Genomic DNA, 12803 nt, shown 5'->3' with positions numbered 1-12803 from the left:
TCACAGGCACTCTTTGTGAGATCAGCTTTGTGAGAAAGCTGGGTGGGTGGTGGTCTCATCTTCCTCTGTAATGAGCTCTCTGGGCTTCGCTGCATGATGTCCACTGGACATTACAGAGGTGCTCTTAGCTGTACAGACATCTTTTTTGTTTGTTTAGAACTCTGTCTACCTACCTTGGCCTCTTGAGTGTTGGGATTTCAGGTGTGGGCTCCTGTGCCTGGCCTTGATCGGGGTCTTTGCAGGTGTAATTGAGTTAAAGACCTTGAGATGACTGGGGATCATCCAGGTGACCCTCAACCCACGGTCAAATGTTCTGACAAAAGCAGAGGAGGCTTGGTAGCGGGAGTTTGAAATCCCAGCATTTGGGAGGCAGGAGGATGGTGATCTCCAGGCCGACCTGGCTACAGAGTTTTGAAAGTGCTTTTTAACAAAACACCAAGCAAGCAAACAAGAGAGCAGAGGAAAAGTCACAGCAGTGTTGGCTGGCCACATGACCTTGGAGGCAGAGGTGTGATGTGGCCACAGACAGCAATACCAGGGTCGTGGCACCACTTGGAGTTAAAGATGGGTAGATTTGAACCCCGTTTGAACCAGGGAGAGAGCGGTCTGCCAATGGCTGTTTATAGCCAGTGAGTCTGGGGCCCTCTGCCCTAGACCAGTGGTTCTCAACGTGTGGGTCATGATCCCTTTGGGGGTTACAGATCAGGTATCCTGTATATCAGATATTTCTATTTACAGTAGCAACATTACAGTTATGAAGTAGCAATGAACTAATTTTGTGGTTGGGGGTCACCACAACATGAGGAAGTGTCTTCAAGGGTCTCAGCATTAGGAAGGTGGAGACCCACTGCTCTAGGCCCTGAGGCACCTTCTCCCCAAAGTCTCTACTTCCCCTCTGGTCTCCAACAGGCGGACTGCTGAATCAGAGCCAAGTCATCCTTTCCAAAGATGAGTGAGGTGTCACCGCCCACATCACACCCTGCAAAAGGTCTTTTATGTGCTTGGGAAGCCAAACCCAAGCTCCTCTCCCCGCCTACGGCATCTTTCTCTGTTCCGATTTTACTCTACTTGCTCTCACCTGCTTCCCTCACCCGGCAGAGTCCCTGACCTCTTCCACTGGCCTCCAGACACACTCCTGCTGCAGGACCTTTGCACCAGCTCTGTGTGGAGTCGATCTTCCCTTCTGATTCACTGAACGCCTCTGCCTCAGATCTTTCTGCAAATGCTTTTTTGCCTTATCTCTTAAAAGCATCCCTTCTCTCTGACCCCTGCTCACTCAGCAGCGCCTCATTTGCGCCCCTAGCAGCATTCCCCTTCTGCCACCTGTTTGCGCCTCCTCTCTTCATTGCCTGGCTCCCGAAGGGGTCATCCCCAGAGGGCAGAGATATCCACTATCAGCCTCAGCAGCTTGTAGTGCCAGGCCCAGTGCTGGGAACAGTGGGGCTGTCTCTACCTTTAAGAGAACACCACTCGAGCCAGCGTCCCCTTCTGCCCATCTCAGGCGCACATGGGTGGGAACCTGGTGGTGCTATTGTTAACACCCAGTTGGCTATCCCTTCTCTGCTTTGACAGGAATCATGCATGATATTCCGTCCCAGTGCTGGCAGATCTGGCCCTTGGAGTTCCCAAAGCTTAGGAGGCTTATGGCTCCCCAGAGCTGGGTGGCCCTAGTGCTCCAGGCTTTAGATACCAGAGACTTAAGATTCTTCATTATCAGCTCGGAGGCTTATTGCTCTGAGCTTTAACTACTAGCAGTCTTGACATTTTGCAGCTGATGTAACCAGCTTCCAGCGGCAATGAACAGTGGGCACCATCTCCTAGTGCTGCCGTTCGTAAGGTGTTGGGACATCAGCTTCCTTCCTGGCTACTGATTTTGCAGAGCTCAGGCCTAGGGCATTGGGATCCCTGATGCCAAAGGCTTTACAGAACCCAGGAGTCTCTCAGCCTGGCCCTTCTGGTGCCTCAGCTCTCCAGCTCCTCCCCTCCTCCCTGCTTCTGCTGTCCTGCATTTGTCTCTGTTGCCTCTGTTTCCCAGTACTCCACCCTGCCTGCTCTCTGGAGTCCCATATATCTGCAGATAAGAGCACAGCTTGTGGGAGTCAGTTCTCTGCTAAAGCATGGGTTCTGGGGGATTAACTCAGGTTGCCAGCCTTGTGTGGAAGTGCCTGTATTTGCTGAGCCAGTGAGCTGGCTCAACCATTTTTTTTTTTTTTTAAGATTTACTTATGTTTCTTTAATGTGTGTGTGAATTTATGTGAACTCTGTACATGCAGGAGTCCGAGGAGGCCAAAGAGGGCATCTGATCCCCTGTAACTGGAGTCACGTGGTTGTGAGCTACCATGTGGGTTCTGGGAACTGAACCTGGACCATGCTGTCAAGCCACTGAAGCAGAGCATCAGTCCCAGCCATTTAAAAATCCCCCATTCCCCCCAACCAACCAAGGTTTTAAACAATATTTTATGTGCATGGTTAACAAAGCAAGATGTGAGGAATGAGACTAATACTATCACTAGCTTACTTTCACTATTCATTTAGAGGAATGCACCTTTCTCAAAGGATAATGACGACTACTACAATTTTCCATCAAAACCTGTACATAGTCTGGTTTCTTACTTCATACCTTAGTTCTGCATGTATATCTGTGTAGCACGTGTGTTCCTGGTGCCTGAAGAGGCCGGAAGATAGCATCGGGTTCCCTGGAACTAGAGTTATGAATGGCTGAGAGCCACCCTGTGGGTGCTGGGAATTGAACCCATGTTCTCTGCAATAGCAATGACTGCTCTAACCCACCGTGCCATCTCTTCTGACCCCCAACCAAGGTCATTAAACACCGTGTTGAGGGATTTAAAATTGACTTCGAGCCTCTGGCACTTGCCATCCTGTCTCTATGAACTTGCTGGCTCCCTGGTCCTTACATTACTGACACCCTGCATGTATTTGTTCTTTGTTGGCTGGCTTGTCCCACTGGGCATGTCAAGGTCCAGCTACACTTCGGCCTTTGTCAGAGCTTCCTATTTTTTTTTTTTTTTTTTTAAAGGCTGAATAATATTCTACTTTCTACAGGGACCCTATCCTGTTTGCCCACGTGGCTATGGATGCACATGTGGGCTGTGTCTACCCTCTGTGTTCACACTATATCCCTTCACTTTCTTGACATCTCCTTGGCAGCATGTCATACCCTCAGGCCCCCTGCAACTTTTCTGCTTGTTTCTGGCCCCGGGGGCCTATTCTGCCCACTCTGGATGGCTGCTGTGTGGCTCCCATTGTCTCAGCATTGGCCTTAGCTAGACCTCTTAGGGGCTGCCTGGACCTGCCTGGACTTGCCTCCCCCCAGCAAGCAAGCTGCAGGCCTTCCAACCCACTGGTCAAGCCTGGTGCCTTACCTCTCTAAGCCCACCACCCAAGTACCTGGTCTACAGTGCTCTGGACCCAGAACTGTGGCCATCACATTCACATGTCTTTTAACATTTTAATCTACAACTATTCACTCTGAACAATAACGAGAAAGGAGATGCCTTGCCCTCTCGCCTTTATTGAAGTCACTGTATAAATACTGCCTTTGCAAGTGTGCTGTGTCCCCCGTTACTATCTGTTGTGGAGGAAATAACCGAGTATCAATCCTAAAATATTCTGGAAATCAGCTTTGAAGCCCGATCATGGGAGCTCTGAGGCAGAACGATGCCTGCTGGGCACACTGCCAAGAGTGTCACGCCCACCTCCCTGGAGGGGAACCGAGGCTACGTGTCTCAGTGAAGTCATGACCCCATTCTTCCTATTGCACTCAAGGAGCCTAGGTTGTGTGTAGGGCACCACGGCATGGGTGACAGGCATGAGGGCTGCACTTGTGCCTCACAGTCAGAGCACTGGCCTTCCTGGTTGACAGCCCTGGAATGTGCAGTTTGTGTTCATGTGCTTTTTGTTTTTTTACAATAAGATTCTAAATTTAGAACATTTTGAGTCATAGAAATATTGCGGAGACAGAATAGTGTGTTCCTAGCTTTGTCACCAACGTCTACCATAACCTCTTATGCTGCCACTGCTCATGGGTGGTTAAGGGCCTTACATCAGAATTAACCAAGAGTGGGTATGGTGGGTAATCCCAGCACTTGGAGGATACAGGTAGGTGGTCAGAAGCTCAAGGCCAGCCTTGGACACATAGCAAATGTTAGACCAGCCTGAACTGTGTGTGACCCTGTCTCAAAAAAAAAAAAAAAAAAAAAAAAAACTAAACAATTTAACAAATGGTTCTGGCAACTGAATTTCCCCTATTGTTGCCAGTCCAAAGACGTTATCCATGCCGGACACTCTAGTTAGTGATTGTTTCCTCCTGGCAGTTTAAGTCTTACTTTGGGACCAGCGGCTGTCTGGTACAATGTTCCGGCTGGCGAGCTGGGACTTGGCACCTATTTTTCTCACCATCAGCTCAGGGCTGGGCTCTTTTGAGGTGGACTATCATGTCTATGAGTTTGTAGAAAAAAAGATTCATGGCAGAATTAATATTCCATTAGGCAGAATCTGTGACTTAGCTGGGTAGTGGTTGTGCATGCTTTTAGTCCCAGTATTTGGAAGGCAGAGGCAAGCAGATTCTTTGAGTTCTAGGCCAGCCTGGTCTACAGAGTTCCAGGACAGCCAGGACTACACAGAGAAATCCTGTCTCGAGACGGGGGTAGGGACCCTGGTCAGGGTGTTTGTGTCTTGGCTGCGTGGTGTCATTCACCTGGGTCCATCCCTCAGGGAGGAGTTGCTTGCACACACCTGGGAGAGGGGCCTGCAGGAGTCCCATGAGAGTCTGCAGCACAGTGATGTCGTAGCTGTCTTGAACAAGCTCAGTGATGTTCAAATGGTGACAAACGAGGAAGCACAGCCAGCTCTGCAGAGGCCTGTTAAGTGATACGTGACTGGGTTTGAGGGCCATCTGGCCTCTGGCTGTGAGCTGGCCTGAGGACCCGACGACAGTAGGTGTCCGTGTGAGGGATGAGCGCTCCCCATTTGTCTCTTTCCCATTTACTTTGCTGTCTTTTATGGGCATCAGCATAGATTCATGGATATTGACTCACACGCTAGAATCTAAGCCGATATTAACTAGGTAGCTCTGGTGAGGGCTCTTCAGTTGGCTCCTCTGGTAAGCTCCACCTACTTGGGATGTCAGTCACTTTGGGCACTTCTGAGCCTGGCTTCCACCTGGCCTCCTGCCCAGCCCTGGTGCTAGCCAGTTCTCCAAGGAGTCCTGTCACTGGGAAACAGACGCAGGGGTCACAGTCTGGGCACCGGTCTCTGGGGGCTCAGAGCTGGTTTTCTATCACTCTCTTGTTCATCTCCATTCAGCAGAATCCTAGCTCTTGCCCACCACACCGCTTTCTTGACTCTCTTCTTCACCTATAGCCCCATCTCATTGGTGGGCCCTATCTTGTCCCTTCAGTCCTGAGACCTGCCTCCTGCTCTGCACCCTTCTTGGAGGCTTCAATGGTCAATGGATTTTACTGTTCTCTGGCCTCCCACTGCCCTCTTGGGGGCTGCTGTGTTTTTCATCTCTCTCCCTTGAGGCATCTCTGAGGGAAGGATCCGCCCGTCTGGTGCCATTAAAACTGAGCAGAGGCCGTTGCTGCCAAGTGTTGGGTTTTCTTAGGGGCTGGAGATTTGCATGCAGATTAAGAGGCTGCTGCCAGCCCCTGGGGTTCTTCTGCCTACAGTGTAGCCTTTTCTTTTTTTTTCCCCTGCTTTTACATGGAGTTTTGCTGTACAAAAGGTAACCTGGATCACTTCCAGGTCAGTGATGGGGATCATCCTGGCTTCGTTGCCATGTGATCTGTCCTGGGCAGGACACAGAGGCTTCTGCTCTGCCGTGAGATGTGGGTGAGTGGGGAGCCCTCCAAATGCTTTCTCCAATCTCCTGCTTTTGATGTTCATGTTTCCCTAAACTGTGCCCGCAGAACAGCTTATGAGCTTGTAATTAAAGCAACTTTTCATGCTGCCGAAGTGAGATGGTACAGGCTATCCTTCTGGGGACCTTTGCACAGCCTAAGATAACTGAAAACTCAGTGGACATGAAGGAACCAGAGACACAGGCTCTTTGACCCTGCCTTGGGCCTGGGCACATGTATAATCACCAGCCTTTGTATTAAGGGGCATGGTGAGCCCTGAGTGTCTGGGCCTAGTCTCCTTGTACTTTCTTGGGTAACAGCACCTCAATTTCCTCTGAGGTTGAATGTCCCCACTGGAGCCAGCTGCACTACTGAAAGCTGGGCCCTGAACAACTCAAAAGGGCGTGAATCACTGGGTGTCAGGAGCCGGCACGGCCACCAATGTGTAGGTCTCTCTGGTGCAGTGGGAGGTGGCTTCGCCATGGGCAGAGCCAGCAGCCTGCAGCAGTGAGAACCTAGATCAGCTCTCTACAGACAAGGAGATAAAGGACGGCGTGGCCACAGGACAGCTTTGTCCCAAAGAGAGCTTGGCCTACCTTGAGGTTTGTTTGGAGAGGAGGCCACCTGGGGTCCTGCTCAAGCAAGTGTTCTAAAGAGCTCTTGAACCCGCACCCATGTCATCATCACCTTAGCACTCCTGAACATCTCAAAGATACTGTGAAGTTCCTCACTGAGTCATGAGCTGATGGAATCCCACACAGAATTCCCAAAGACGAGCACTAGTTATTACCCACGGGTGCCCTTCCATGACTGAACAGGCACATCCACACCAGAGATGAGACTGGTCCTCCCCTCGATGCGGACTCCCAAATGATACCTTCCCCACTGACACTGTGAAAGCCCAGAACTTTCACAGTGGAGATTAACACAACGGCGTAAGAGGACTGCAGGCAAACACCAAGAACAAGCCATAGACTGCCACAGACTGGCATGGAGCTGCGGCTCTGCCTCACCGAGCCCACCACCCTGACTCTATCATAGTGTATAAAGCACAGTTCAGGAAAAAATATTTTTTAAAAATATAAATTATAGCTGGGCAGTGGTGGTGCATGCCTTCAATCTCAGCACTCAGGAGGCAGAGGCAGATGGATCTCTGAGTTCCAGGCCAGCCTGGTCTACACAGAAAAACCCTGACTCGAAAAACCAAAAAGAAAAAAAAAATGTTTTTTGTGTGTGTGTTTTGTCTACATATATGTACAATTACCATGGGTGCCTGGTGCCCACGGGGCCCAGAGGAGGGCATGGAATTCCCTAGGATTTGAATTACAGACAGTTGGGAGCTGATATATGGGTGCTGGAAATCAAACCTGGGTCCTTCGGAAGAACTAGTATTCTTAACCACCGAGCCATCTCTCCACACAATGCAGCCCTGGCTGGTCTGGAACTATGTAGACCAGTCTGACCACTTCATTTTATTGATCGTTAAAAATTACAAGGAGCCCCACTTCCAGCCTGGCAAGGTGGTGCACATCTGGCAACTTGAGGTACAGAGGCAGAAGGATCAGGAGTTCAAAGTCATCCTTGACTACACGGTGAGTTTGAGGCCACTAACATAATAAATAAATGTAAAAAAATTCTACACACATATAAAACCCTTTAAAAAGTTTTTTTTTTTTTTTTTTTTTTTTTTAATGGACAGGTGCGCTGACACACACCTTTAATCCTAGTACTTGAGAGGCAGAGGCAAGTAGATCTCTGTGAGTGCAAGGCCAGCTGGTCTACACAGTGAGACCCTGTCATGTCAACTGCAAACAAACAGCTCCTTCATTTACCTGATGCCCTCTAAGGGTCTAGAATCACGAGGGTGGCAGTGTTGTCACCCTTGGTCAACACTTTCTCTCTCCAGACTTACCCTGCACTCTGTGGTCCCAGCAAGCTAGTGAGTTGTGTGTGGTGTTTCCTGAGGTTTGTGCTGTAAGGAGAGAGAAGTGGCCCAGTGGGAGCCACAGCTCAGGTTAGGCAGGAAGTCTGGCTCAGTGTCAGGAAGTCCTCTGAGGGTATCTTCAGTACAGAGGTTTATAAAAGTCCCTATCTGTAGCTGAAGCCACTCGGGATGGGGAGAGGTCCAGGCACTGATATAACCTGACATTCATGAGGGAAGCACAGGGCTGGCCAGTGGCCAGTGAGGACGACAAGAACATCCAGCACTGGTAGGGAACGGAGGAGCCGGGAGGCCAGCAGGTGCTTTAAAGGCAGCACTGGTTCTCAACACTGTTGGTGACATCCCTGCACTGCTCTGCGCTTGCTGGGCCACCTTGGGGACTATCTTTCATGAATACCCATTTTCCAGAGCCACCAACTCTGTCACATGCCCTGCCCACACCAGCTTCTGGGGGCTGTGAGTGTCTTGATGGAAACACCAAAACCACAGGAGGAAAGGAGCCCATTTCTGGTTGGGCACATGGCAGGACCTGCAAGGGAAGTCTGACCAGCACAGAACAGTCCACAGCAAGCTTGAGTGTCAGCATGGCAATGGGGCTCTGGCCTCAGCCTGGGGCGGCAGGTCATCATTTCCGGTGTCAGGACCCTGTGCACTTAGCACGTGAGTACTCCAAGAACAAAGGCCTCCCGAAGGGAGGGACACACAAACCTGCATCTTCACGGGGCAGTCAAGAGCCAGGATGTCAGGACGACCGCTGACTGACTGGCCTGGCAGAGCCCTGCAGAGGACATGGATGGGACATCTGGAACATTCCCCTTCCACAGTCAGGGAGAAGCCATCACTGGAGGGAAGCCCTGCTTTCCCCACACGCTAGCACACATTAAAGTGACAAACGTGCCAAAGGAAGGAGCCACCTCAGACTGCTAGCTAGAAAAGGTGTTTCCTCCCGTTTTATTTGATAATACATTTTCACAGAAACATGATATATTTACAAATATACAGGTAAGAGACTGCTGGTCAAAAATCTGAAACTGAAAATGTCACCAAAAATTTACAAAAGCCACCAACTGACCCAGGGAGTCAGGCTGCAGAGCATGGGAAGCCAAGTGTAGATCGGCAGAGCTTGCAGCTCAGTTCCTGACTTCTGGGCTGTGGCCGCTCTGAGCTGAAGCCCAGCACCTGTGGCCGCAGCTGAGCGCAGCTCGCCTGGGGCCGGCTCCGTGCCTGCTAGCTCAGGATGCACTGGTTTGCAGGTTTTTCGAAGCTGCGAGCATTGCTCTTACTTTGGCCATGAGATCCTGTGGGGGAGACAGGAGGGAAATCTCTGAGCCTCCTGCCTTTGAGTTAATAAAGCTGTGAACCCTTTCCAGGCTGCACAGGGACCAAAGTCACCCTCTTTGTCACGTCATGAGTCTCCCATAGCTGTGACCCCCTGTGGCCTCAGGGCATAAGCAGGGCCCAGGATGTGTTTGTCACTTGTGGAGAGTCAGGCTCCACAGCATGGCAATCCCACAAGAGGGACATGGGCTTCCCCTGAAAGATGAGGCTCCCAGGAAGTGACCCTCCCCTTTCCTGCATCATGGGCTCTCAACTAGTGCCTGGCTGTGGCGGGGCCAGAACCACTGAGTCAACAGGTGACCAGCCTAAGATTCTGACCTGGGTCAAGACTGGTCAAACAAGGGGGCAAGAACGAAAATTAGCAGAAGAGGGGTGTGTGTTGCGGGGGTGGACATTAAAAAAATGAAAAGGAAAGGGGGGGCACTCATAGCTTACCTGAGTTATTTTGCTCTGCACAGAGGAGACGATTGCTGAGGAGATCTGGCCATCTTTTTCCTGAGAAACCCCCCTAATGCAGAGAAAAGAGCAGAGGCTCAGACACACTCAAGAATCTCAAGATCAGTTCCCTCACCCTATACTTGTAAAACTAGCAGGGTCTCTCACTCAGTCTATTGCTCATGGACTGGACAGTGCTGGTCCTCCCATCTTTACCTCAGCCTGCTGGAATTACAGGTGCGTGCTGCTGCGCCTGCTCTTCACGCGGGTACAGGGATCAACTTCAGGTCCTCATACTTTTATGCTACAAGCACTTTACCCACTGAGCCATCTTCCCATCCCAGGAACCTCACACGACCTGCCCTAGACTCAAGATTCCTAGAATTCAAGGCCTGATTGTTTGGTAGACGCAATCCCAACAGAAAGAGCCTCCTGAGACTCTGCTTGCTCAGAGACCCACTACGTCCTGCAGCTTTAGCCCTTTTCCCCATGGAAGGAACCCACGCATGGATTCAGAGGGGGTGGGCCCACATGCTCCTGCTTGAGGTCAGGACACCCACTTCAAGTTACTTGGTAACCCTTATTGGCAAAAGTGGGGCCTGGCTGAGGCACTCACAGCAGGTGCTATCCAGGCCTCACTGGCCTCCTTTTGCTCTTTCCCACTGAGAGCCATCTAGAGGTCATGCTTACCTGGAGCGTTCCTGGGAGGAACCTCGGCTCTCCACAGGAGAGATGCTGGCCGAGTGGGCTGAATGGGCTGAAGGACGCTGTGCTGCCTGCTTACTTGGGGATGTTGACTGTGACCGGGCCTTGGCCTTGGTGTGAGACCGTGAGTGCCGCTTCTTTTTCTTCTCATGGGGACTTCTGAAAAGGAAATGTTCTTCTCAGGGTACATGCAGCGTGACAAGAGGGCAGTCTGAACACATGAGCTTTTTTTCCCTTCTTTTTGAGACATATATTCTGGCTGGCTTTGAACTCACTATGTAGCTGAGGATGACCTTAAACTTCTGATCCTCCTTCTTCCATCTTCCAAATTCTGGGATTATAGGATGCACAACCATGATTGGTATGTGGTACTGGCAAATCAATTCTATGGCATCGTGCATGGTAGGCAAGCACTTTACCGGCTGAGTACATCTCCAGCCTCATATGCATGTCTCAGAGAGCTGTAATCCTTCAGCCAATTGAGCCTGTGTATCCACAGGGTACTGGTGTTAAAAGAACTATCCAGAAGCCAGCCTCTCCATGGGAGAAGCTTGGTCCTGGGGAAATATTTGGCATTTAATGTACAACGAACAATCTATTTGCATTGAAAATACAAAGATAACCACCAAGTGCAGCCTCTAGGAAAGTCTACACTGTTTTCTTATTCATACCAAGAGATAGGAAATTATCAGCCAAATCCTACACACAGCTCCTTCAACTGATGAAAACTCAGGAGGAGGCAGCCTGGGAATATCTGCTGCATGCAGTGCCAGCTCAGTTCTGACCATTGCCCTGCTCCTGTTGCAGGACAGTGCTCCCAAGCCCATCAGGCCCCATTCCACTCCTTCTGAAGGCTCTGGCATTGCCTAGCTGTTTCTACCATCTACAGATGTATACACACACACACAAGATGGAGAGACTGGGAAGACACATACTTGGTAAATGCTGTGTCTTCTCTCACCCCAGCACACAGGGCAGCAACACTGCCAGCCTGCACTCCCTCTCCTACTAAGTCTGTTTTGACATGCTCTGCAGATCTACCATTGACTCCTTGGGCTTTTTCCTCCCCTCTGGGCTGCAGTACACTACCAGACAGCTTCCCTGCTAAGCTCTATCTTTCAAAGTGTGTCCATTTTAATGGAAGTACGGGTAAGTCAGTTTTGACTATTTCTCTCTTGTGGTCATCATGGACTTGGCTCTGAGGTATTTGGGTTTCCAAAGGGATCACAGAGGCACAAAGGTCCTTCCCAAGTTGGCCCAGCCATCTATCCTCCAGGAAGAGCCCACCAAAGCCTGTTCACACAGCCACTGATTGACAAGGTTGAATCAACTGTTACCCTGGGTTGCACCCTGTCTCTTACAAGGCTGTATAATTCCCTGCATATCTTTGGTGTCATGATGAGGAATGCTCCTGCCTAAAGAGAGGCTGTGTTTGGAGTCTGTAAGTATGGAAACTAAGGATGGTTTTCCATTCTTCCACCTTTTCATGAGTCCTGGGGATCACACCCAGGCTGCCAGGCTTGTAGAACAAAGTGCCTTTACTTTCTGAGCCATCTCAGCAGCCCTGGTTTAATCGTAACAGTCTGACCTCACAGAGGAAGAAGTCAAGCTTTTGCAGGAACGAAGTAGTTTGCTTACTTCTGAAGTTGCTGAGGCACTCTTTGCAACTTGGCCCTCTGTGCTGTTGCTGAGTGGCCAAAGCAACACTGTGGCCTGTTGTTTTGGAACATTCCCCCAGTGGTGACCTCTGCTATATAGGAACCAATCCCCACACCACTGTGTGTGGGGTTCAATGGTGCTTCCAGGTCACCTGTAAACCTAGGCGTGTCCTTACTTGTTCTTATGCTAACAGTAGCACTGTTCTGTGTGCAGTTTTGGTAAACTGACATCCCCTTGCTTCTGTGCCCAATGTTCCCAGTAAACTCTGGGAAGAAGAGCAGCATTAGAGTCTGTCAGGCACACCTGTAACTTTGTAAGAAACTGTACACTGTTTCTAAGAGGCCGCCTCAGGCCTGTGGCTATGAAAACAGGCTGGGAACACCCTTGTCCACTAAGCACGGCCACTAAACAAAAGCAGAAACTCTGTGTTCCCTTACTCTTGACTTACATCCTCTCTGTGTGCCCTGCTAATGTGTTTTTCTGTGATGTCAGTGGCCTCTGGCTTTGACATGGACTTCAGGCAGACACAAGTACTGTGGGTGTCTTTATTTCTAGGGGAATAACCACCTCTCTCAACTGCCCCTGGAAGCAGGTTTTTCACTGTAATGATGCTGACTTTACCGCTCTTTCCTGCCATTGGTAGGTCTTCTTTTGTATTCTTGTGGGGTGTACGTGCATGTGCATGTTGGAGGACAACCTCAGACTTTGTTCTTCAGTTGCTATCCACTTTCTTTTTTTGGAGACAGGGTCTCACTGTGCAAGCCTGGCTGGCTTCAAAATCAGAACTCTGTCTGCTGAGTTGCAGGGGCCTGTTTTGCTGGTACTGGTATTACAAGCACGTGCCTGCCATCTGTTGTGTGTCT

The 12803-nt window shown here is 50.2% G+C and overlaps 1 protein-coding gene across 6 annotated transcripts in view; it reads right to left on the bottom strand.

Annotated features, from left to right (window-relative positions):
- Positions 1 to 4814: 4814 nt before the first annotated feature.
- Positions 4815 to 12803, bottom strand: part of Sfswap (splicing factor SWAP) — a 76631-nt gene continuing 68642 nt past the window's right edge. For 5 of the 6 annotated variants that reach the window (XM_055605815.1, XM_055605808.1, XM_055605810.1 and 2 more), the window contains 3 exons: positions 10267 to 10440; positions 9577 to 9649; positions 8725 to 9101 (listed from right to left, as the gene is read on the bottom strand). In XM_055605815.1, the coding sequence (XP_055461790.1) occupies positions 9036 to 9101; positions 9577 to 9649; positions 10267 to 10440 (313 nt within the window). In that variant the 3' untranslated portion in view covers positions 8725 to 9035. Of the gene's footprint in view, positions 4881 to 8724; positions 9102 to 9576; positions 9650 to 10266; positions 10441 to 12803 lie in introns of those variants that run through there. The other variant, XM_055605809.1, reaches the window with a different exon arrangement.

Source organism: Psammomys obesus, unplaced genomic scaffold (genome assembly GCF_907164565.1).
Source record: "Psammomys obesus unplaced genomic scaffold, mPsaObe1.curated_primary_1811, whole genome shotgun sequence".
Lineage (NCBI taxonomy): Eukaryota > Metazoa > Chordata > Mammalia > Rodentia > Muridae > Psammomys > Psammomys obesus.
Note: the sequence above shows the minus strand (reverse complement) of the source record. Positions and strands in the feature narration are given on the sequence as shown.